The sequence below is a fragment of the Pithys albifrons genome, chromosome Z (genome assembly GCF_047495875.1).
Source record: "Pithys albifrons albifrons isolate INPA30051 chromosome Z, PitAlb_v1, whole genome shotgun sequence".
Lineage (NCBI taxonomy): Eukaryota > Metazoa > Chordata > Aves > Passeriformes > Thamnophilidae > Pithys > Pithys albifrons.
Window position 1 is genome coordinate 54,234,704 of NC_092497.1, and position 26,678 is coordinate 54,261,381.

General features: G+C 43.8%; 1 protein-coding gene across 3 annotated transcripts in view; it reads right to left on the reverse strand.

The window, feature by feature from the left end:
- Positions 1–26,472, reverse strand: part of SLC12A2 (solute carrier family 12 member 2) — a 68,024-nt gene extending 41,552 nt beyond the window's left edge. For 2 of the 3 annotated variants that reach the window (XM_071579880.1, XM_071579878.1), the window contains exons 1-4: positions 25,750–26,471; positions 3,412–3,531; positions 1,802–1,877; positions 1,104–1,199 (exon numbers count right to left, since the gene is read on the reverse strand). In XM_071579880.1, the coding sequence (XP_071435981.1) occupies positions 1,104–1,199; positions 1,802–1,877; positions 3,412–3,531; positions 25,750–26,229 (772 nt within the window). In that variant the 5' untranslated portion in view covers positions 26,230–26,471. Of the gene's footprint in view, positions 1–1,103; positions 1,200–1,801; positions 1,878–3,411; positions 3,532–25,749 lie in introns of all 3 variants that reach the window. The other variant, XM_071579879.1, reaches the window with a different exon arrangement.
- Positions 26,473–26,678: the final 206 nt, after the last annotated feature.

A 26,678-nucleotide genomic window follows, 5' to 3' on the forward strand; every position in this document is an offset into this window, starting at 1 on the left:
ACAGATACATCTCACATGACAAATGGAAATCTGAGTATCCACAGCATTATAGAAAAGTAAAGTTTAGAAAATGTAGCAAAGCCTTATTCCTCAAATTTAAGGCTAAGCTTTCTACAAGGAACAAAATCTTCCAGCTTCAGTCTGAAGTAACCGAGGAAATCCGTAATTTCACTGCATTGTACACATCTTGTGCAAATCAGATGTATGTACCCAGCTTGGCCACCATCTGTATGTCTTATGTAAAGTAGGAAAAGTCTTACTGTAAGATTTTCATAGAAACTGTGATTTTATTCTACAGTTCTTCCCATTCACCACTTCAAATTTTCCAATGAGTGCTGCTATTTCAAGAGTGACAAAAAAGAAAGTGGCTCCCATAAGAATGGGAAAAATCTCATATGCATAATGAAATTTAAAAAATAGAAAGGCCATTTAGAAACTAAGCTTGATGTAAGGCTAACACTTATAGCTGATCTTTCCTATTGTATCTCTTCATGATAGTGAGGTTTTTCTCTTCATTCTTAACCTCAATGAGGATACTTTCTTAAGTTTCTACTTTAATTCCCCTGTATTTTCTACCAGTAGCAGTCTTGTATGTCATGAAGCAGCTTGACCATGTCAGAGGCACCAACCACTTACAAAAATATTTGTAGGAATTGCTGATAAAAGCACATAAACCATTAAAGAGAATTAAAACCATCAACCTCAGGGAAGTTGGAGGTAGCCAAGAGTTTGGAGAGTTACTTGTGTGAAGGTTTATTTCAGGACATGAACACATATGTGTCTAGTGCAGATGCAGCAGAATACTCAGACCCTGTTATTCCTGGATGTGTATCCCCAAAAATGTTTGAATTCTGGAAGTTAAGAATACATAATGTTTCTTTCACAGTGAAAAATAAGCCAATATTCAAATCAAATTAGTAGGCTAACTGTTGACTTTTTATTAACATGACTGTTTATTTACATGACTGCTTAGCCAATAAATAGTATTTATATGACTATTTAGTCAAATAACAGAAGATAAAGAGGACTCTGCTCCTCAGCAGTCTAAAGGTGTGCACTTCAGAGGGAGCAAGGCTTAGAAAACTTCAGGAAAGTTGAGTTACCTCCTCTTACAAACCCATTTGTGGCTATGGCTGAAGTAGAGAGTCCTGTAATAGTTGTCACAACAGTGGCCATTCCAATCACCAGGACAGACAGACCTTTTGGAAAAAGAGGGGGGAAACATTGTAAGCCTGGTAGTATTAAAGAGCTCAGACCTTCAACTTAACTCCATTTAAATACTTTAATCTTGCAAATACAAAACAAAGTTACTGAGGTGATCCTACATTCAAGCAAAGGGATTCTTCTCCCCCCTAGTGTACAGAGAAGTTTCCAGGATACAAATAAAACTGGGTAAATGTTCTCCTAAATCAGCAAGGTAAGAGCTGTATCCCAGAGCTCCAAGGAAACACTTGCCTTTTGCAGATCACAGATTTTGTGCAGTCCAATACTAAGGAAAGCCTTTGAAATAAAATTGCTCACATGCTACACAGTCTATACTCAGATTTCAATAGCCAGAGATCAAAAGTTTATCTCTACAGTTCACTGAAGACTTAAAAATCTCAATTTTAAATTGCATGCCTTACACATAAATGAAAAAGTCTAAGCAACTGCTTCAAGTTTTGATAAGGGTAAATTACCATAAAAATTGGCACTATCAAGGTAATTTTGTACTCCTGTTTCAAGTGTAAGCTCAGCACCAACACCTCTTTTGGATCACATTCAAGTAATTGAAATAAAATTACAGCACCAGTGCACGTACCTATCCCAGCCTGTCCTACAATCCATGACAGTCTGATGAAGAGCATCACACCCCAAATATTTAACATGCATCGTACCTGGGACAAGTGAGAAATGTTACAATGGTTAGGTCTGATATCTGCAGTCATTTTCACTTGGTCTTCATTTCAGCTTTTATTTAATACTCTTCACATTATCTTGCTGTCTTTCCCCATCACTTTTCAAATTATTTCACAAGAATAGATTCTGTTATTAGACAAGTTAAGGTCTGATTTTACCAAAAGAGAACCTAAATAAAATTTAAAAGTTAACACCTTGAACACAGATGAAGATCACTTCAGATCTGACACTTCCAGTATGTCTTGATCAGATAACAAAAATTATTTAGATCCCATCCTTCAGGATCCAAAATTCATATTATAGAATATATGACTAAAAATAAACTTGAGGTCTACAACCCCAGTTCACATCTCCAACAAATCTTTCTCAAAAAAAAAGAAATGTACTAAAGCAACAATCTACTAAATAATTTATTATTTTTCACATAAAAAACAATTGATAAAACTTCTCACTCCTAAACCCTTTGGTATCTTACAACACAGCTGCTCAGTAACAGGATGGAGGATTGTGTATTTTGTTAATCCTTGCATTTAAAACTCTTAGTTCTCAATAGACTTTGCACTGTATAGAATTGAGACAGTAAAATAAAAACAGATCTTGGGTCTCTCTTACCTGAACAACAGGATATCAATCCTGCAAAAAGAAGGGAGACAGGGACCTCTCCAAACCATAGAACTTTGCAAAGATTTAAAAAAGTCTTTTGTGAAAAGATCACCTAAGCTGGAAATTATCATCCAGGCAGATCATGCTTAGTAGGAAACACAAACTGCAGCTTCCAAACCATTCAAGGTGAGTGGCTCATCCATCTATAAACTTTCAAGTTGGCTTTGGAAAAAAATGGTCAGCAACATTTACCCCGTAACTCTTTAACACTCTGTTGCTTACAAGAGTAGTCTTTGTCAACATATTAAAATTAAATTAATATGTACTTGCAATAAAAAAGCCCAAGCAACCCCTAATTTCTCACTGCTCCATATCAGGTTTTTTCCCACCATCACTACACTGTATTTAGTGTCAAGACTTCCACAGCTTAGAGGGTGACTTTCTGTAACATGTTCAACACAATTTAAATACTTAGCTCTGGTCATGTGTTGATACATATAGGTAGGTATTCTCCCCAGCACATCATTGTTTGCTTCTTGCTGTCCAAATTCAAAGTGAACACACCTTAAGTGTATTCTCTCCATTTCCATTTGGCACTGAAAAGTTTGTATGTTGTTTTCCTGCTGTCTATCAGTACTTCATGAATTTTTTCCTTCTTGGAAATTATGCAACTTGAAAACTGTAAAACATGTGCTAAGAATACACAATCCCCCAAAAACTGAAATCCAAAGTACTTACTTCCTTAAAATAGAGTAAAAATAGGAGCAACTCTTCCTAAAATTATGGGATATTTCACACCTCTCATACATATAATCTTTTCTTTATTACTGCACTATCACAATACATCCCAAAGAAGAAGATTATCAGATTATCTCTGTAAGAAACTGAAGTATAATACATCGAACTTACCAAGACACCTTTAATCCACCCAAACTTGACCACTCCTTTGCTGTTAGGTGTGTAAGTGGCAGCTGCTTCCCCAGCTGGGGTGCCTTCCTCACCATTTGCAAACCCATCTTCAAAGGGCTCCTTGGGAAACAAACAAGAAAAAGTTTGTATTTTACGTGACAGAAAGAGCAGAGTGAGCGAGTGATATTTATGTTGCAAAAAACCAACCTCATCTCCTTCTGCAAACAGAAAAATCGGAAGAATGACACAGGAGAAGTTCTGAGCTGCTCCTTTATGTTCTTTGCATGACACACATCTCAGGTTTCAAAGAATGTAAAACAAACTCACAAGGGCAAACTATTAGAAGCCAGTGCATTAACTATCTCCAAGAATCAGTTCTACATGCCTAAGAAAACACCTGGTCTGTCAGAAAAGGGGCTGTAAGATCCCAAATGCAGTGACTTCCACAGCACAGGAAGTTTTACTCCTTAATCTGAAAGCATTTGCTGTTCTGCCACAAGTTACTGGTCTCAGTTACAGCATTTCCTGCAGTTCAGACTGACCTGTCATTTGATCAATTTTTCAGGAAATAAATTATTCACTTCCCTGTGAACTATTGTACCATTCATTGTAAGGTGATGCTGCTGGAAAGAAGGGTGGGAGATTGGTATTTCAGGGAAAAGGAGGGAAGAGAAGTCTCTTCCCAACCACTCTCCCCTGTTTAAATGGGAAGAATGACAGATGTAGAAAACATCAGTCTAATGGACAAACTTAGGGCTTCACTTTACAACTCAACTCCCAGTCTCACAATCTTAACGACTGTCTGGAATGTATTAAAAATGATGTGTATATTCACATGGATATTCACATGCTGCTTCCTTAAGAGGCAGTTCTGTTCTGCTAAGCCAAGCAAACACCTGAACATTTACACTCAAATACCTCCTCCATCTGCTGTAAGAAATCTGCAAGGAGCACTCCCAGCAAAGTGTGTTAGTTATCCAAGGGAACAAGTATTAAGAATAGATGCACTAGAAAGACCCTGAATACCATCTAACAAACCAGGCCAGGCAGCCACTGAATACCATCCAACAAACCAGGTGGGGCAGCCCCAGAGGGCTCAGGAAACATTTAAACAATCAGAGGTGCAAACCCAGTGAGGCAACGGGCAAACCCCACATTTTCCAGGACAGATAGAAGACACAGACGACACAAATAATGCTTTTGAGAAGGGTCACCCTGAATGGAAGGACTAAGAGGGATTAGGATGAGGCATTTTATCAAATTATTTCTGCTCATGTACCCCAGCACATAGTCCAGAGGAAATATTTCTAAACCTGTCAGTTATAAAGGGTGTCATCTATTTCCCCTTATAACCAGCAGTAAACACAAAAAATAGACTTTAAAAAATCTGATTATGTTGAGCTAATCCAAAGGTCATTAGCACAGATTCCCATCAGTGCTTCTCCCACTGACTGAATTATGAAATTCTCATGAAGCCATCCATGCACACCTGTAACATAAACTTTCCACCACTACAATCACAGAATCACAGAATAGATTGGGTTGGAAAAGACCTCTGAGATCATCAAGTCCAACCCTTGATCCAACCCCACTGTGATCACCAGATCAGGGCACGGAGTGGGCTGGTGATCACAGTGGGGTTGGATCAAGACATGGTGGATTCTCAGTGTCACATCCATAGAATCATAGAATGGATTGGATTGGAAAAGACCTCCGAGATCACCAAGTCCAACCCTTGGTCCAACTCCAGTCCCTTTACCAGATCATGGCACTCAGTGCCACGGCCAAGCTCACCTTAAAAACCTCCAGGGATGGGGAATCCACGCCCTCTCTGGGCAGCCCATTCCAATGCCTGAGCACTCTCTCTGCAAAGAAGTTTTTTTCTGCTCTCCAACTTCAATTTCCCCTGGCAGAGCTTGAGCCCATCGTGCCCCCTTGTCCTATTGCTGAGTGCCTGGGAGAAGAGACCAACCCCCACCTGGCCAGAACTTCTCTTCAGTTTCCAGATCATCACCCTTAACAGCTTTCTTAAAGAGTAAATTTTATGGACTCCAGAAGGGATTTAAATTAAAAAAACAGATATCTACATATTTTATATATATATTCTTGCATACATGTGTGTATATATATTATATACTGTGTTATATATATTAAACAGAGGACAAAAAGAAACATAACCAGGAGTCACGCAATTTGGTGAACTGCAGCTCTTCTGGATAGAAAAGAACTAATGGCTGTAATCTGTAATTCTTGGGAGATCTGCACTGCCTTTGACCACATGAATCTGTTGATTTGCTGATTATTTGCACTCCCACTCAAGCCAAATCAGGCAGTGGTTTGTGATCTATTTGGAAGAACAGTGAGAACCAAAACCAGAAAATTACCATTCTGCTACATCAGATACACTGACCTGCCTAAAACAGAGGATAAGCCTCCCTACTGCCCTGCTCCAATAACCTGGAAATGCAGGAGTAAACCATACAAATCCTTTTAGGTATCCAGGTTTCTCTCAGATTCTGGTGTTTCCTGTAACACTCATCAGAAGTTTCTTCCCATTTCTCTCCCACCCACCTTCAGAAGTGGGGAGGAAACAAAGAGAGAAAAAGATGCATTAAAACAAGGGACAGATTATAAACATGTTCACAACTACAACAAACCCCCCAATCAAGCATTAAACAGTCAACTACCTATTTGTTGATGATAGAAACCCCATTCTTATCTCTCACAGAAAACCATCACATTTTACCTGCAACAAATTCAATTTAAAACACAAAGGGAGTCACATTCCTATTATGTGAGAAATTTTTAAGCTCTGGCCAAGAAAAGTGCCAACATCAGGTAACATCTTCTGCAATTACAAAAACGCACATCGTGCCTCTAATGGAAACAACAAAATGTTCCTTGAGAGAAATGGTCAGGAAGGATCAAGGAGAGGGAGAAGGAATTTGCAATTCGTATCTTCATGTCCTAAACCACTCAAACACGTGACTAAGTCATTAATGTCTCTTTTTTCCAACAAGCTGCGGGTTTGTTTACTGCACATTTAGGTTTTACAAGAAAGTGGAGAATATCTTAGTATGTAGTGTGAGAGAGGATCACAGACTTCAGCACCTGAGTGAGGCTGGCCAGGTGTTAAAGGCTCAAACACAGGAAGGTGGTGTTGGGAGGAGCCCCCTCAGACAATTTTTCTCACTTTACCAACACAAAAGGTTTGAGCTTGGAGTGCCAGGACTGAGGACAAGGACGGATGATGACTTTCAGATTCAAGCTTAACAACTGGGTGGAGGTGAGAAACAGAATCCCAGCACCTGGGGGTGGGGAGAGGTTTTTCTTTCTTTTTCACTGTGTGCTGGTTTGACTTTCTGGAGAGCTTTCTTTGGGCAGCTGCAGAAAAGGAGCCACTGCTTGCTGGTGAGATATTTCAGCTGGCTCTGCTCTCTGCTTTCCCCCCCTCCATCTCTGGGCACCCGGAGCTTAAGGGAGAGAGAGAAAAGAGGAGGGTCGCAGCTGCTTCAGGACACTGCAGACATTTTTTTTATTCCTGGTGACCGACTTGGACTGCAAGGAGATTCCTGGGAATTATCACCATTCCTCCACTCCCAGCTTTGCCTTCTTTGTTTGGGACAAAGGACAAGGAGAGAGAGAGGGAGAGCGCCCATGGGGTGAGTGTTCACCCCTTGTCTCTGCCTCGCTGGCAAAAGACTGAGGATTCCCCTCGCAGCCAGCTCAGGTGTGACACTGACACTGTCCATAAATAGAACTGCTCCAGGAGGAACCAACAGTTTGGGGGTTGTTCTCTTTTCGTTTTACTTTTGGTGCTGGGGGAGTTGTTTGCTCTGGTCTGTTTACAGTTATATCTATATCTACATATATATATAGTATATATAGTAGTAGTTGAGAACAGTTATCCTTCTTATATCCATTTTGCAATTAAAGTTCCTTTTTCTTAAATTTAATAAAGAGTGACAAGTTCCTTTTCCCTAAATTTAATAAAGAGTGACATGATTATTGAGGAGGAATCCTCTCCTCTGGTTTTTGGTAAACATTTTAGTTTTTCCCCCAAACTGAGACACCAGGTATTGTCAGAACCTGCACACACCAACAAGGCGACCTGCAGAGGTCACTTCCAACCTCACCCATCCTGTCACAGCTGCAGGTTTTACTGCAGTGCTCAGAAAAGCCCCTGGCTCAGCCTGCTGTACCCTGTGGAGGAGATAATGGCTCACAACTGGCATTTTGAGTTATCAGTTACCAGATCAGCCCCAGGACACGCACACTGTGAACACAAGGAAGTTTTGTTCTGTATGTCTCGTCTCTCCACACTATGCAATATTTCTTGGGAAAATGTTTTGAAGCGCAAGTCAAATGTAATAACTGAAAGGTTCTTCCTGGTTATCAGTACTAGTGGGTGCCCAATAAAGCACCAGTGAGAAGAGATATTACAGAGTGTGGGCACAAAAGAATTCCACCACATGACGCTCCGAGTTCAGCCCTTTAATGAGAGATTCAGAAAGCCCCACTGTGGTCTCAGTTGTAAATCAAGCAGGCGTAGTATTTTTCATGCTTGTGCTCATGAGGAAACAATGCTGCTACTCAAGTCACACACTGAATGGAAAAAACTGCACCAGCACTATTTTAGAACAGCAATACATGCACGATAAGATCTTCATAAAAAACACTAACACACTGTGGATTTGGAGGGGGTGTAACAAAAGGGGAAAGAAAAGAGGTTTTAGCATTTCAGATCAGAAATGCTGCTCTATTAGCACAAGTTTTAATTCAAATAATCAGTCCAAAAATACTCAGTTATGGTGTTCACTTGAGCTGCTAGAGGAAAAGCAAGATACATTTATATGCTGACAATTCTATCATACACTGAGAGGACTCCAGACAAGGAACAGTTAATTCTGCTCCTACACAGAAATTTGCATTGCTGTATCACAGTATCCGAAAAATACAAATAATCTACTATTTCATCTTCAGTACTGGATCATAACAATAAGTTACTTGTGCCAATGGTGAACAGCCTTGTAGATTAGTAATGGGGAAATACTTGGTAGCCAGGAGAGATTTGAGACTTTCTACACACACCCTGGAATACATCAGTGCATGGAAAAGTTTCTAATCAGTAAAAGCTGCTATTTAGTTTTACTTAAGAGTCCTTGATAGTGGTGTATGCCATGCAGCAGATCTGTCTGTGGTCATCTTAACTAAATCCCACCTCAATGGCAACAAACTTGGGTTATGTGTGAGGCAGCACCAGAATAAACTGACATGAAGTCTCCAACTCTTGTTTATTTTCAGAAAGCACAATTGGAAGCCCCAGGTGGAGGACAGGACAAGCAGCAGGTTTGTGTGTACGACTGCTGGGTGGTTCCTCAGGCAGGCTGCTGTCTTTGTGGACTGCTTGATTTGGTTTGTCCCAAGCAATCACCACCTCCTTCAGCCAACACTTCCTGCAGTCATCAGTACTGTGTGGAAAGAGGAGGCCAAAGAAGCAGCTGCAACTGGAGCACTTCACTGCTTTTACCCATCTCTCAAGTCTAGCGCCCTTCTCAAATCTTCATTCACGAAGCCTAGCCATGATGAAGTCTGACCAGCTACAGGTTTAGCACATGCCATGTAGCACAAGGTTCTCCTCATATAATTCCTTAGAAAGGCTTCACAACAGCAGCTTTTCCTCTCTTGGTGGGATACAGCACTGAAGTTGGTTTCAAAAGTTTATACAATCATAATGTTAAAGGAAATGGAAAGCTTCATAATTTTCAAGCTTCACTTTCAGTAAGGAAATACAAAGACAGCATTCCACCACATATAATCATAGAAATCATAGAATCAGATGGGTTGGAAGAGACCTTCGAGATCCTCAAGTCCAACCCTTGGTCCAACTCCAGCCCCTTTACCAGATCATGGCACTCAGTGCCACGGCCAATCTCAGGTTAAAAACCTGCAGGGATGGGGAATCCACCCCCTCTCTGGGCAGCCCATTCCAATGCCTGAGCACTCTGTCTGCAAAGAATTTTTTTCTGCTCTCCAACTTCAATTTCCCCTGGCAGAGCTTGAGCCCATCGTGCCCCCTTGTCCCATTGCTGAGTGCCTGGGAGAAGAGACCAACCCCTACCTGGCCAGAACTTCCCTTCAGGGAGTTCCAGACAGTCCTGAGGTCACCTCTGAGCCTCCTCTTCTCCAGGCTAAACACCCCCAGCACCCTCAGCCTCTCTCCACAGCACTTGTGCTCCAGTCCCTTCTCCAGCCTCGTTGCTCTTCTCTGGCCCTGTTCCAGCCCCTCAATCTCTTTCCTCAACTGAGGGGCCCAGAATTGAACACAACACTCAAGGTGTGGCCTCCCCAAGGCAGAGTCCAGGGGAAGGGTCACTGCCCTGGGCCTGCTGGCCACGCTAGTTTGGATCCAGGCCAGGATCCCATTGGCCTTCTTGGCCACCTGGGCACACTGTTGGCTCCTGTTGAGCTTCCTGTCCCTCAGTCCCCCCAGGTCCCTTTCCCCCTGGCTGCTCTCCAGCCACTCTGTCCCCAGCCTGTGCTGCTGCAGGGGGTTGTTGTGGCCAAAGGGCAGGACCTGCACCTGGCCTTGTTGAACTTCATCCCACTGCCCATCTCTCCAACCTACCCAAGTCCCTCTGCAGAGCCCTCCTGCCTTTCAGCAGGTCGACACTCCCTCCCAACTTGGTGTCATCAGCAAATTTGCTGATGATGGACTCAATCCCCTCATCTAAATCATCAACAAAGATGTTAAACAGGACTGGACCCAACACTGACCCCTGGGGAACACCACTGGTGACCACTGGACACAGCCCTGTTCACCAGCACTCTCTGGGCACGGCCATCAAGATGCTTAAATTCAAAATTGCTTTGTACTTACATATTCTGACAGAGCACAGTTCTGTCATCATTTAACATGGTTGCCAAGAACAAAAACATCAGAGAAGACACCTGAGAACCATTTTTCCCCAAGAGCTACTGACAGAACAAACCTGTGCAGCAGCAAAAGTTTCTGCAGTACCAGCTGCAGTCAAAGCCTCGAGAGAAGGAGCTCTGATGCCAGAAGTGTTTGCAGAAATCCTTCCTCACAAGACAGACTTTCACACTGTTAAAGGTTCAAACACAGGAAGGTGGTGTTGGGAGGAGCCCCCTCAGAGAGTTTTTCTCACAACACAAAGGTTTGGGCTTGGAGTGCCAGGACTGAGGACAAAGGATGGATGATGACTTTCAGATTCCAGCTGAATGGTGGGATGGAGGTGAGAAACAGAACCCCAGCACCTGGGGGAGAGGCACTGCTTGCTGGTGAGAGCCCTATTTCTGGCTTTGCTCTTTGCTTTACCCCCTCCATCTCTGGGCACCCTGAGCTTCGGGGAGAGAGAGCGAGCGAGAGCGAGCGAGAGCGAGCGAGAGCGCGAGAGAGCGCGAGAGAGCGCGAGAAAGAGAGAAAGAGAGAGACAGACAGAGACAGAGACAGACAGAGACAGACAGAGACAGACAGAGACAGACAGAGACAGACAGAGAGCGCACCCATGTGAGTGTTCACCCCTTGTCTCTGCCTCGCTGGCAAAAGACTGAGGATTCCCCTTGCAGCCAGCCCAGGTGTGACACTGACACTGTCCATAAATAGAACTGTTCCAGGAGGAACCCACAGTCTGGGGGTTGCTTTTGGTGCTGGAAGAGTTGTTTGCTCTGGTCTGTTTACAGTTATATCTATATCTACATATATATAGTAGTTAAGAACAGTTACCTTTCTTATATCCATCTTCTAATTAAAGTTCCTTTTTCTTAAATTTAATAAGGAGTGACGTAATTATTGAGGAGGAATCCTCTTCTCTGGCCTTTGGTGAACATTTTGGTTTCCCCTCAAACTAAGACACACGCCCCCCTTCTGCAGCCCCTGCACTGCAGCTTCCAGTGTTACTGCCACGCTGTTCATGTTCCTTACTCTAATCATTTCTTGTTTCCCAAAGGTTAATTTTGTAGGCACTGCCATTTCAACATACTCCTTACTGTGGAAGGAAACGGGCAGTAAAATGTATTGCCCCAGATGTGCCATCCCAGCTGTCTGAACAGAGGAAGAACCAACACCTGCAGAGATTATACTCTCAAATATCCCAACTCTGGAGCTGCACACTGATAGAACTCTTGCTACTCAAGTACAAAGTCTGACAGAATATTTTCTGTTTTCAGAATTAACACAGCTCAAAACCTACACCAAAAATGAGACTTTGAACATCTGTGGTTTGTTTTTCTAATTCAAACACACTTTATCCAGAGTGTGGATAAAATAGGAATGACAGTAGTTTAAAGGAAGTTACCAAACCACAGCAGAATTACTAAACATTTTGCCTCAAATTATTCAAACACTTGTCATGATTTTTAAACACTATCTACTATCTCTTCTTGGAAGATTAAACCTTCCATTTTCCCACCTGGAATGAACTTTTGGATTCTATCTTCCACCACCTGTGACATTTCTAATGATCTGAATACAGTTATTGCATTAATAATAATAATAATAATAATAATAATAATAATAATAATAATAATAATAATAATAATAATAATAATAATAATAATAATAATAATAATAATAATCCTGCTGCAATGGTGTTACCTCTGATACAACAGTCACAACACTTGCAGAGTCTGTACTGGTCAGTGTGATACTGTGTGATACATAATAACAAACCAGCTGAAGGACACCAAAATGTATCAAATATATCTGTTCTTTAAACATTACTCTTGCAGCACATTAACATTTGCAGTTCTGAAATTTCCAATTTTTGCTCAAGGGTCAGTCTGGTAAGGTCTTTTTATGTTTTAATGGTTTTATCCAACCAGCTGTGAAAGAAACCAAGAGCACTGAACTTCCTTTCCAGAACACCCAAATCTCCACTGAATGTTTCAAGCAGACTGTCCAGGGACACCACTCAGTCCTGTCATCAAACCTTTAATCAAGCAAAGCCTGGAAATCTCAGTCAGGCAACAAAATTCAAAAGTATTTCAGTATTTAAATATAAGAGAGGAAATCTGAGTTCTCACCAGTCTTTGACTTAATCTGGTGACACTGGTTATTTTTGCATCCACTTCCTCAAACAACCCCTGTTTAAAGAGGCCGAGGCACCATTTTTAACTCTGCTTACAGACTAATTAATTCACAGTTTTTAATTTGAAAGACATCTCTGCCAGGTCTGACAGTTTTCAAATGGCTGTTTATTTGTTTTTGTTTGTTTCTTTTTTGTGCAAGGTTAATAAAATAGATCTAAAAGGGAGGAAGTATCACAGGTAATGACCTTTAAAAGATCTTACTCTACACAGTGCTCTCTTAAAGAACAGTCTGACTGGACACACTTTTGTAAACAAGTAACACTGTTTGCAAACAGCTATTTCTTCTCTATCCTGGTCTGTTTCAGAAGTGCTGACTCTAAAGCTCTGTCAGGTATCTCCTCTTTGCTTTCATTTGTACCAAAATGAATCTATCTAAGCCTCACTCCCATTAAAACCTCAAAACGACACCCTGCCAATATCCAAACCTGACTGGAACTTCTAAAGAAAGGCATTTGCTATTTGGGTCTATCAAACAAAGCAGAAAAATCTCAATGCAGAATAATCTTTATCAGAACTCGGAACTGGAAATTGACAGAACTGAAACTCAATGACGATGAAAGTGAAGTAATAAGGAAAAAAAATATGTTCTCTACATCTTCCAATATCCTTGAAAGAACTTTTTCTGACCTTTCCATCACCTTTCTACACAGTAACAGTTGAGAAGACGACAAAACCAGAAATATAATTCTGTAATGAGTAAACTAAGCAGGAAAAAACCACAATACACATCTGCAGTACACACAGCCTTTAAATACTGCAAGCAGTTCCAGTCATTCCCTACTCTGCTGCAATAAGGATGGTGACAGGGCTACCCTGAGAAAGTTTGGGAACTAAGAACAAGTGAGAGCAACTCCCAGTTCATGCTTTGTAAAGCCCTGACTGATGAAAGAGCAATTAAAGTGTAAATTCTAAAACTGAAAGTAGGTTCTGACTTTCTGCATCATAATTACATCACTGATTCACATCTTACCAACTGATTGTAACAGTCTGAAGATCTTTGGTGCTTCAAACAGGGTTGTCTCTCACCTGAAAACTGGTACTCATAAGCCCAGGATCTTTCAGAAGCATGTGGAGCAGTTTACAAATAGAAACTTGTTGAAGAATTTACAATTTTCTGATAATTCATCAGTTAAAAATAATTTTAAGTTACCAGATTGAGGTGTTCAGGTATTTCAAGAGTTAGATGGGAAGCTGGATTGATGGGTATTGCCACCAGCGGGGAAAAGAAACAGGAATCACATGCAAAGGAAAACACGACACAGGAAATGTCTGAGGCATCTCAGTCTGCCTAAACCCGTTTTTTTCTTGAGAAAACAAACCCAAACCACGATCAGGGAACACTCCCAGTCACTGCCTGTTGACAGCAGTTCTGACATTTCAGTCACAGTAGGTACTTTACTGCTTGGTTATGAAAAAAGAGTGAATTATAAATGCTATTAGTGAACTTGCCATAATTCCCACTCCAGCATCTTTAGTCTAAAAAAAGCCATTACTGACCCATTAAATGGCATCCAGAAGTTACCCAGAGCAACAAGAGCAGATAAATTGCCCAGATAAGACAGAGACAGTTCTTAAAACTCAGGATTCCATGGAATCAAACATGAACAGCTTCAACCACTGGTTACTCCCTTCAATCAAAGGAAATCCTTTGCAGGTTTGCAGCCAAGAGACCAAAACTTAAGTGCTTTGGCTGTATTACCTTCTCTACAATTACACATTTAAAATACAGCAGCAAACGCCTTTGGCATCCATTTCCAGAGATTTTAGAAGAGATTGCATCAAACACAGAACATTAATGTTATCTTAAGCTGAAATTAAAGAGTGCTGCACTTTGATTACAGCAGAGCAATTTTAAACAGAAGAAATTTATAGTTGCAATTAACATGTCAACTGAAAAATTAGCTATGTGTCTCTGCCATCAGCTTTGTATTCCTCTGTCCTGAAGTCAACAGTGCATTTAATAAACATTAAACAAAGCTTTTTGTGGGCATGTATGTGTATGTGTATATATATATATATACAGAGATTTTAAAAGCCATTTGTACTTTAGTCCCTTTAAAGGGATACTCCCACCCTCACCCTCCCAGCTCTTACAGCACGATAATGCATTAACCAGCCTAGCAAGACTGTTCATCCAGAAACTTACTCAGGCCACTGACTTCAGCTTAGGAGCAAATCCCAAACTCTCTCAAGGTGGTACCCTTACAGAGGATAGGCAGGAGCTTTGCTTATGAAGATTAGCACCACTTTAATGTCTTACATGCACGCAGTTTTCTGGATGATTCCCTAAGATCATTACATCAAGGCTATACAGGCTTTTCTCTTTAAGGAGATGATTCTCATCCTTTCCTAAAATGGGCTGGGTACAAAATGGAACCTGGTAGATTTCTGCTGGAAGAAAAAAGTCTGGAATCAATTCAGAAATAACAGAAAACTGCCCAAACTTAAAGAGTACTTTAACTGGTGAAAATAGCCAGAAACTGGCCCCTGAGTGATCCTGACGACCTTGTTTGTCAGGCAGTGTCCAACAGCCCCCAACCTGCCATGTCCTCCAGGTAATCCAGGCATCAGAACGCTGTGCAATGATCCCAGGGTGAGTTCATCCCTTCATCTTTCTGCTTATCACTCTCTACAACTCCCTGAAAGGATGTTGTAGCCAGGTGGGGGTTGGTCTCTTCTCCCAGGCACTCAGCAATGGGACAAGGGGGCACGATGGGCTCAAGCTCTGCCAGGGGAAATTGAAGTTGGAGAGCAGAAAAACATTCTTTGCAGAGAGAGTGCTCAGGCATTGGAATGGGCTGCCCAGAGAGGGGGTGGATTCCCCATCCCTGGAGGTTTTGAACCTGAGATTGGCCGTGGCACTGAGTGCCATGATCTGGTAAAGGGACTGGAGCTGGACCAAGGGTTGGACTTGAGGATCTCGGAGGTCTTTTCCAACCCAACTGATTCTGTGATTCTATTCTATGATTTTACCATTAGAATTTTCAGCTTTCACTCTTTTATAAGCAAAAAGGAAGATTTAAAGCTTTCCTTAGCATCACATCAAAATAAAGTCTCTCTCAAGGCAGATTCATAGTCAGTGCCTCTGGAAATGACAGTGTCAACACCATTTGATCTACGTGCCATTACATCAGCACACACCTCTCAGGATCAAATCTTTGCACCTTTCCTGACAGGAAAAGATTAATTGTATTTCCAGAAGAAAAGTTCCAGAGGGGAGGTTTAGGTTGGATATCAGGAAGCAGTTCTTTCCAGAGAGAGTGCTCAGGCATTGGAATGGGCTGCCCAGGGAGGGGGTGGATTCTCCGACCCTGGAGGTGTTTAGGGTGAGATTGGCCGTGGCACTGAGTGCCATGATCTGGTAACCAAAGTGGGGTTGGATTAAGGTTTGGACTTGATGATCTCAGAGGTCTCTTCCAACCCAACTGATTCTATGATTCTATGAAGCACTGACGTCTGAGATTTGAAAGTCCACAGCCAGTATGGTGTGACCAGAAAAATTCCTTTGAAGTAGTTCTTGCATGTGACACGACACCAAAGCTTTGTTGACATCTGCAGGTACACAGGAGCAGTATCCTTCCTACCTGAAATATAAATATTTTTTTCCTCCATACCAAAAACATTAAAGAAAGAGAGCACTTTGCAAAATAAAACTCCTTACATCTTCACACCTTGATTCCTACATCCCTCCTATGAAAAGTCTGGACAAGGTCATCATGAGAACTAGAAAAATGAGAAAAAGCCTCTGTCTGGCAGCTCTGCAGTGTGGCCACCCCACGGAAAATCCACAATATGGTCACACTCCCAGAAATATTGTAGGCGAAGTCAGACCCTCCTGTCAAAAACAGTCACCATGGTCTGTCATTGTAAAAGCAACAACAAAAATAAACAATTAAAAAGCTAAAACCAACAAAAACAAACCAAAAACCACAGCAAATCAACAAAAACAACCTCCTAAGCCTTCCCCAAAAAAGCCCAAACTTCCTTTGTCAGTCTCTCCACTTCTAATTGACAGAAAACTGCACCACTAACATGGCCAGAAGGAAGGATGAGTTCCTGCACAAGCACAGGGGCAACCAATCCATTCATCCTAAGGGGAGAAAATACACACAGTCTGCTTCATGCCTCGAGAATGCACCTCCCCTTCTGCACTGCTGTGTTTGATCCTTTCCACAAGTACCCTGAACGACTTATCCAAGTAATTATTCCTTACTGTGCACTGACTCCAACGTTCCTTTTGATACCAATTGTCCTGCAAGGAGAAATCATCACCCTTCTCAGAAAAATGGATCCAAGCTCTGAACATGGAGTTTTCACCTGAGTACTGAAACACCCAAGCCTGAAAGACCCCAGAATGAAGCAGATCCAGCACTTGATTGATGGAGAGCTGAAGTAAATCCAATTAGCAAGTCTCCTACAGAGCAGTTTTGCGTTCTCAATTACAGTCCAAGAAATACAATGTTGTGTAATTAGGTACGAAAGAGAATCCATTTCAGTCTTGTCAAGAAGTTGTTTTGAACACGCCAAATTTCCACGTTGTTGTGGCTTAAAACAATCTAACACTTGCTCACTTGCCCTCCACCAGCAGCATCAGGGAGAGAATGGGAAGGGTAGAAGCTGGAAAACTCATGGTTTGAGCTAAAGAAAATTTATTAAGCAAAAGTCACACTGAAAAGCAAGGCAAAACAAGAATGACTTCAGTGCTTCCCATGGTCAGGCAGAAGTTCAGCCATCCCCAGGAGGGGAAGGCACCATCCCATATAACAGTGACTTGTCAAGAAATATCCCATTTCTCCAAACATTTCCTCTTTCTTTCCCCCAATTCATACACTGTGCACGATGTCATATGGTCTGCAATATCTCTTCAGTCAGTATGAGATCTCCTGTCCTGGCTGTGCCTCTTCCCAACCTCCCAATCAGTCCATCCCCTCCCAAGTGTGGCAGCACAAAAGCAGAAAAGGCCTTGGCTCTGTGTAAGCTCAGCAATAATAAAAACATGTTATCAACTCTGTGTTCAGCACAAACTCAAACACAACCACTGGGAAGACAATTAATTCCACTCCAGCCAAAAGCAGCACACAAGTCACTCTCTATATTCCACCAAAAAAAAAAAAAGGTTAATTTGGGGCATTCTTGCTCTCTGCGCCTTTTGGTGCAAAACAGAATGATGCACTTTACAGAACTGGGGGACAGGGAGCCAATAACACTATGTAGCAATAACCTTAATAAAACATCCCATTTTTATGAGAAGTCCAGTTCCAATGGCTGATTCCAACAGGGTGAAGTTCAACAAGGCCAAGTGCAGGTCCTGCCCTTTGGCCACACCAACCCCCTGCAGCGCTACAGGCTGGGCACAGAGTGGCTGGAGAGCAGCCAGGCAGAAAGGGACCTGGGGGGACTGAGGGACAGGAAGCTCAACAGGAGCCAAGAGTGTGCCCAGGTGGCCAAGAAGGCCAATGGGATCCTGGCCTGGATCCAAACTAGCGTGGCCAACAGGCCCAGGGCAGTGACTCTTCCCCTGGACTCTGCCTTGGGGAGGCCACACCTTGAGTGTTGTGTTCAGTTCTGGGCCCCTCAGTTGAGGAAAGAGACTGAGGGGCTGGAACAGGGCCAGAGAAGAGCAACGAGGCTGGAGAAGGGACTGGAGCACAGGTGCTGTGGGGAGAGGCTGAGGGAGCTGGGGGTGTTTAGCCTGGAGAAGAGGAGGCTCAGAGGTGACCTCAGCACTGTCTGGAACTCCCTGAAGGGAAGTTCTGGCCAGGTAGGGGTTGGTCTCTTCTCCCAGGCACTCAGCAATAGGACAAGGGGGCACGATGGGCTCAAGCTCTACCAGGGGAAATTGAAGTTGGAGAGCAGAAAAAAATTCTTTGCAGAGAGAGTGCTCAGGCATTGGAATGCGCTGCCCAGAGAGGGGGTGGATTCCCCATCCCTGGAGGTTTTTAAGGTGAGATTGGCCGTGGCGCTGAGAGCCATGATCTGGTAAAGGGACTGGAGTTGGACCAAGGGCTGGACTTGATGATCTCAGAGGTCTTTTCCAACCCAATTGATTCCATGATTCTATGATACAGAGCCAATAACACTATGCAGCAACAACTTTAATAAAACATCCCATTTTTATGATAAGTCCAGTTCCAAGTGCAGTGAGTTCCTTAAAAATTTCATTTAACCTGTTGTCTAACAGCAGTTCAAAAAGCCCATTGTGGCAGTGCCTGATTTCCAATGTCATGTCACCAAGTGGTGGATGCAGGCCCAGCACAGCCCCAGAGCCAGCCCTGATCAGAGCTGGGACACTCACACAGCACTCACTGGTACTGGCACAGCCAAACCTGCCAAACAGTTCAAAACCAGAATTACTCAGAACAGTCTGAGAAGCCTCTGCCATGTAAACTGTCAGACTAAGATGAAACAGTAACCCAGCGTCACAGCTCCTTCACACATGAAACAGACATGGCTCTTATCTTTAAAACAAAACAAAAAAACCCCAAACAAATAAGTGAATAATCTGAAATAGAAGCAGTTAATTCCAAGAAGGAAAGTTAACCAGCTAAATAAGCCTCCTTATTAAAATGGAATTGTTGTACCCTTGAGTGACTTAAGTTTCTAGCCACAGATAATGCATCCTAAGGTTTTTTTATGCATAAAAAGAAAGTTCAGTAAGTCTGTCAGGTATAAACATGATGAAGTGCAGAAATAAACTCAAGACCTTCCACGTGCTTAAGCTGCCAAACCTGGACAGCTTCCAAAATACTGAAAGGCTAAGAATTTCAAGTCAACTATTAAAAAAATTCTTATTAGTGACAAATGACCACGGCGTGACTGCCATTACCTATACCAAGAAGTGAGGGAAATGGGTTTGTGGTGGCTCATGAATGAATATTGTATGAGGCTTTGGAAAAAATCTGAAGAATTCAACACAAGATGTAGCACACTGGTTTAAATTACTCCAAGATACTGATCTTGCCAAGCTCCTCCTCTGCAAGAATGTTCTTCAAGAATGAAAATCATCTGAGGTCTAATCAAATACAGTACTAAAAGGGAAAAAATTTATCTGAAGATTAATTCTGCTGCACCTTCCTCTTTAACCCCTTCTGAAATAGGTTATGCTGAACTACAGAGAAGTCAGCACTGTTCTTTCAGGTTGTTTTCTGTAATGGTAATAAAGATAAAAAAAGATGTTTTGAGAGTGTTTATTTCATCTTTATATAATGCTTGAACTTTTATTTTGTACTACCCACAATACTTGTACATTAGTACATATATTTAAATTTTTTAAGTAAATAAATGTATGATTATTAGCAGTGCACACTCAGTATTTCTTGTGGATAGTGAGCAGTCACTGTGGAGATCACTGAAGCAATGGGTCTGGGAACTGAATCACCACATCCAGCACAAGACTGCAGTTGAGGGGGTGCCGCTTTCTGTAAACCAGGATCAGCTCCCAGATCCAGCTAAGATCTGTGAGGGTTCAGAAGTTCACCCCTTTCAGAAGTTCAGCCCTGTGCTGTGAAATTACAGACTGTTAACAGGGTTATTTTCAGCTTCTCTGGGACAAAGAGTAGTAAGAACAAGATTAGTAGTTTGCTGAAGATGAAGTGTTTCAGTATTCCATAGGTGTTCTGGACTGAAGACTTATCACAGAGATAAAAGAGAGACACAGTTCAAGCAATGTAAAAGCACAAGACCTGGATCACTAATATGATTTTCCCTTAATTAAAAGGGTTGTAATTAAGTGGGATAGCAGGACAAGCAAACTGAGGATTCTCCACACAGACTGAAAAAGCACAAACCCATCACTTTATATGGTGTTAGTAAAGCCTTCTCTGTGTACATGTGCATTAAGATCAATGCTGTTCAACAGTGATTAAAGTACAGCTATTAATTACAGGCTTCTGGAGAATGGAGACCAAGACTAAGAGTTTCTTGTTTTATTTCAGTAAAATGAAGTTCAGAAAGAAAATCTGCATTCTGCTCACATATATAAAGGGCAGCAACAAGGAAAAGCTGTCAGAATTAAAGACCACAGGGACTCAAGAAATAAGAGAGCTCCACACTGCAAACAAGATCCAGAAAAGTGGTGCAATAAAACAACCTGCTTGAGGGTCTCAATCTCCTGGGAGAAGGGAGGAAGGAGTGTCTGAAGACAGACCTTACATAACATGGTCAGCTAACTTGATGACCTAGAATCATGTTTTAGCCTTTTATGCAGCTTTAGCTGAGTTCTGCTTCCTTTAGAGGCTAAGCAGACATAAACCAAGAGCTGAAAGACAATAAAAATAAACAAATATTAGAGGTGAAGCAGCTGTTTAACATTTTCAAGACAGAACACATCCTTTGTTACAAAGCAGTGCCATACAAAGCCTCCTCGCTGTGTTTATGTTAAACATTCAGAGTTATCAAGCCAGAAGGTAAACTGCAATGCTTCAGAAAATACTTATCAATGCCAGAGGGACAATTCAAAAAATTTATAGTCATCCAATCTGAGCGAAAAAACCCACTCAATTCTGCATCAAGACTATCAATAATGCCTTATTTCTGCCTCCAAATTCAGATGACAGGTGGATGAATTTCTACGTGGAGGAAGCAAAGCACACTTGTTCCTAAATGCTCCTGGATTTCTTTTTGTTTTGCTTTATAATTTTTGTCGGGGGCGTGGAGTGGCGTGAAGACCTTCCCCGAGGTCTCTCTTGTGGCCTGTCATGCTCTGGGTGAGTTTTTAGCTAAGAGAGCAGAGCTGCCAGCAGAGGGCTTGGCTCACACCGGCCCATCACTGCAGCTCTGAGACTGCACAGAGCTCAGATTAGAATCGCTCTCACACAGCGAGGTTCAGCCTTAAACAAAACAAACAACAACAAAAAGCTCCGCAATTAATTAAATTCTGTGCGGAAAAATCACGAATTAATGCACATTAGTGGACGACACTGTGCAATTCTGAGTATTTTATAGAATCACAGAATCATAGAATAGAATCGACTGGCTTGGAAAAGACCTCCGAGATCATCAAGTCCAACCCTTGGTCCAACTCCAGCCCCTTTACCAGATCAAGGCACTCAGTGCCACGGCCAATCTCACCTTAAAAACCTCCAGGGGTGGGGACTCCACCCCCTCTCTGGGCAGCGCATTCCAATGCCTGAGCACTCTCTCTGCAAAGAAGTTTTTTCTGCTCTTCAACCTCAATTTCCCCTGGCAGAGCTTGAGCACATCGTGCCCCCTTGTCCTATTGCTGAGTGCCTGGGAGAAGAGACCAACCCCTACCTGGCCAGAACTTCCCTTCAGGGAGTTCTAGACAGTGCTGAGGTCACCTTATGAACACACACCTTTCAGAAGTATAAGGTATGTGACAATATGACGCAGTAACTGATGAACTGAGGAATGTGAATGTAGGTGGGAATCTTCTACAGGCTGTACCTTTATGTACAGGTGTAGCTGACTCAGGCAAAACAGATATTCTTAAACTTTAACACAGGGAAAAAAGATTAAGAAACTCAAGAAGACTTTAATCTTCCTCCTGTCTGAAGGGAGATCCCCTCAAGAGGGCATGGGACACCACAACAAAATCCTGTGTGTCATGGTATGCTGGTTTCCTTCCCTTTTCTTTGCTAATAAACATCCTGTCACCTCTACATCTCAGGAGACTGAAGCATTCCCTTCCATCCAAGAGATCAACAACTGTAACCCCATTCCCAAATTCCCTCTCATCCTGCTAAACCACGGCAGGATTGATGCACACCAGTTGGGTAAGGAACAGACTGGTCATACAATCACAGAATCAGTTGGGTTGGAAGAGACCTCTGAGATCATCAAGTCCAACCCTCAATCCAACCCCACTTTGGTTACCAGATCATGGCACTCAGTGCCACATCCAGTCTCACCTAAAACACCTCCAGGGTCGGAGAATCCACCCCCTCTCTGGGCAGCCCATTCCAATGCCTGAGCACTCTCTCTGGAAAGAATTTCTTCCTGATATCCAACCTAACCCTCCCCTGACAGAGCTTAAGCTGTGCCCTCTTGTCCTGCTGTTGGTTGCCTGACAGAAGAGACCAATTCCCACCTGGCTACAACATCCTTTCACCCTGGGTATCTGCAGCACACACTAAAACAAGACCCCCTCCCCTGAAATATAAGATGATCAGCCAAGATCAGTGTTATGCAATTCCTGTACCTCAGAGTACTGCAGCATCACCCAGCTGCAATTCCACAACCAGTTTTAAGAGCCTCTTTTCCACTAGAAAAGCCACCGTTGGAATGAGCACATGGACACCAGTCCTACTGGGACTGCAGGACAAACCCCTGAGAAATGGTACCCCTTGTGTGTGCATGTTCCTCAGACTGTGCATCTTCTTCCAACAGTGCCCTTCTGTGAGAACACAATGAGCAGAACAGTTAAGACATAAGAAGCTCTTGTAAACAAAAACAAGTGAACAAAACAACTGTTCTGTAACTTGCAGTGGTACCAATGCTTCAACACTCCCTGGTATTTGTTTACCTCTTAAAAGCCAACAGAAAAGCACAAACTCTTAACTGCAGGATGAAATTGGCTGTGTTCAAAGCAACGAACCACATTGTTGGTGAGCAGTTTTGGAGCAGTCCTAACACAAAGGAACTGCCAGCCTTGATTCGCCGGGTCAAGAGCAGAGGCATAACAATAGGTATTCACACAGAGGAAACTTAATGTAAGGGTCCCGGGATGTTTGTACCAGCTGCCCTTGACAGACAGTGCCGTACCTGTTAAATCAGCATAAAATCCACAGCTAAGGAGCGAGCTTAACCCTTGAAGTTCAAGAAAACACCTTCTTTAATGCACAGCATTATTTAACAGCAGAAATCATCACTATTAGTCAGCAAGAACTGGAGACTTTGGGAATGGAGACAATAACCCTCCTGAAAACAGCAAAAAAAGCACAACAGCTTTGTGAACACCTTCCATACAGAAATATGGCACTATCTGCGTTGAAAAGTTATCAGCTCCGTGTCCAGAAATAAAGTACACAATCACAGATGTGATGTACTTCACACTGGGAGAAACGTCCGTGGCCAATGCCATTACCACGCACGACACGCCCTTATCAAAAGCTTTTGTGTTCTCAACTTCACCTTGGAAAATGTTTTGCTAAGTTAAAAACACAACTAGCAGCTTACCCTCTTCATACAAGCCCAAACTGTGGGCCACTGACTTAAGAGTTGGACTCGATGACCCTTGTGGGTCCCTTCGAACTCAGAACAGTCTGTGATTCTGTGAAATAACGACTAACACATTAATTGCTTTGGAAATTAAAACATCCCACAACAGAACAGCTGAGTTACTCCACTGAACTTCACCTTAAATTCTGGAGTTTATACCTCTGACCGGTTTTAAAATTGATACTTAAATGCAACCAAAATTGCAGATTCCATCCCCAAATTTTTTTTTTTTATTTTTTGGAGAGGGAGGGCCAAAGCAGGCAGAGTGTGACTTTAAAAAGTACCTTCAGGTATACATCTATCCACGCAGCAGAACAAACTCATGACATCTAAGAAATTAAGAATTTGACTTAATTAACACTCACAATGAAACTGTTTTGATAATGACCCTGTAATTAGGCCGTCTACTACTCCTCTGTGCCACAAACTATGAAGAAAATTGCTTGCCGTGGGTTTCCTCTTAATGAAGACATTACGGTTTTAGAAATCAGAGCTCCGGAATACAAAAGATTCTGCACTCAAATGACTTAAAGGTGTCAAAGAGCTTTCCTGGCCAAAAAACCCACCTGCCAAGCTCAGAAATTCAAGCAGTGTCCTGCTTACAGTGCAGAGTAACCAACACCTGGTCATCCCATCGTGGGCCACAAGTGGCAGATCTGGGGGAGGAGGCAGGAAATCAGTGTGTTTTCATATATATATATATATATATATATATATACACATATACGTGTGTGTGTGTGTTCTATTTATAGTGTAACTAGTCCGTGCACAAGAGAGTAGCTGCCAGTTTCTATTTTATATTAACTTAAAATCAGACTACAGAACATCATTTAACTCCATCAGGAGGGGACCTGGAAGGCAGGAGCAACTCGCTGTTACAAGTAGTAATTATTTGCAGATCTAATCTTAGATGTCACAAGGAAGTACCTTTGTAATACACTGAACCATTATTTCTGTCACAGTTGAAGAGTCAGTTTCAAAAAAAGAGACTTAAAACAATCACCACAACCCCCCACCCCTCAAAAAAACCCCCTACAGACCAGTGCTGAACAGTCTAATAATGGTGTGAAACAGGAAAGTCTGGCAAGGACAGACATTTCCTCATTGAACTCTACCTACAAGGAGTGAAAGGTGGGATGAAAAAAGTTCCGGAAGCAAAATATTCTTCCCATCACTGGGACGTGACCCGTTTGCTCCTTTATTTCCCTAAAGCCAGCGGAAAAAATCCCACCGGAGTAAGTATTTCTCAGAGCACAGCCAAAAACTGCCAGCAAACAGCACTGCAGCAGCTTTGTGTGGCATTAGTTTAATGATGAGACTTTAAAAAAATGTATGAAATGAATCCTACGTTCAGCTCAGGCTCGTCTTTTAGCACAGACAGCCTGCAAAGCACAGGCAGCTTTCACTGTAACTCGTGTCGAATAACACACCGGCTAGCAGTCCAAAATAGAAGCTGGAGCTCCGAAGCCTTGATCCCGACGCCAGGGCCACTCGGCACCCCTGGGAAAGCTTGTCCAAGGATCTGTGCTGTGCAGATCCAGCGGCATCTGCTCCGGATCCGATCGGATCCATCGCGCTCTGCGGATGCTCCCAGACAAACCTCCGCACGCTGCTGAAAGCGGCGCATCCTTGGTTTGTTTTTAGGGTGTTTGTTTGTTTTTATTTTAAGCCTTTCTTCCCATCATTCCCATTCCCAGACTAACACCTATGGCAACCCCCCTAACGAATTCCCTATCTCCCCGAGGCGATGTGCAAGTGGGAAACCCGCTCGGCCCTGGAGATACAGACCTCCAGCTCTGCATCCCTCTCTCGCACTGCAGGGGGGACTATCTCCCAAAAACACGTGGGGAGACGGCGGGGGGGAATGTGGGGGGAATGTATATCACTGCGTCACGAAAAGAAACATAAAAAATAACAAAACTGAAACGCAAGCGATGCATCCGTGCTGTTTGCGCCTCCCCGAGGCTGGGCGAGCTTTCGGCTTATTTTTTAGCTTTTTTTAAGGTTTTTTCCGCCGAGGAGCGCCGGGGGTAGGGGTGCCGCTCTCACCTTGTCCAGCTCATCGTGCAGCTCGGCCAGGCTGGGCCGGAGCAGCTTCTCGCCCAGGTCTGCGGCCGTGTGTCGGTAGTGGTCGATGCGGGGCACGGCGTCCATGGTGTTGTGCCCGAAGGTGCGCAGGTAGTAGGTGTTGGTGTGTGTGTCATAGTAGTAGTGGTGGTGCCCGCCCGAGTGCAGGCTGCCCTCGCTCATCACCGTGTCGCCGCCGTTCTGCACGGCGCCCTCCGAGCCGCCCCCGCCGGGCTCGCCGGGGCTCTCTCCGCCGGCCGACGGGTCCACGAAGTTCACGCGAAACCTGCCCTTGGCTTCCTCGCCGCCCTTCTCGCCGTCCCCGCCTGCCTTGCGGGGCGCCTCGGCCACCAAGTCCACCTGGAAGCGGCTCTGGCTCGGCGTGGGACCGAGCGCCCTGCCCAGCGCATCCCTGGCGCCCTCCTCGCCCGCGGGCCCCGCCGAGGGCTGCGCGCTCTCCATGCTCCGCTCCGCGGCTCCCGCACCGCCCGCGCTGCTTCAGGGGCTGCCGCAGCCTCCCCGCCCCGACAGCGCCAGGTGCCGCTGCGGTGGCCGCGCTGCGCGGGCTCGGCTCGCCGCGGGCCGGAGGGATGCGGGGGATAAAGCGGCGGCGCAGGCTCCGCCCGCTCCGGCTGCGGCGGAGGGAGCGGCGGGAGCGCCCGGGCGGCGGCGGCTCCTCCCGCCCGCACTATGGCGGCCCCGCCGCATCCGCCCCGCGGCGGCGCTGGCGGCGAGGGAGGGACCAACGGGGGGAGGGAGGAGGGAGGGACAGAGAGAGGGAGGAGGGAGGGAGGGAGGGAGGAGGGAGGGACAGAGAGAGGGAGGGGAGGGCGGTGGGCCCGCGGGCCCGCCCCGCAAGGGCCCGCCCTGCCCCGCAGGGACCCGCCCCCCCCCGCGTATCGCGAGAGCTG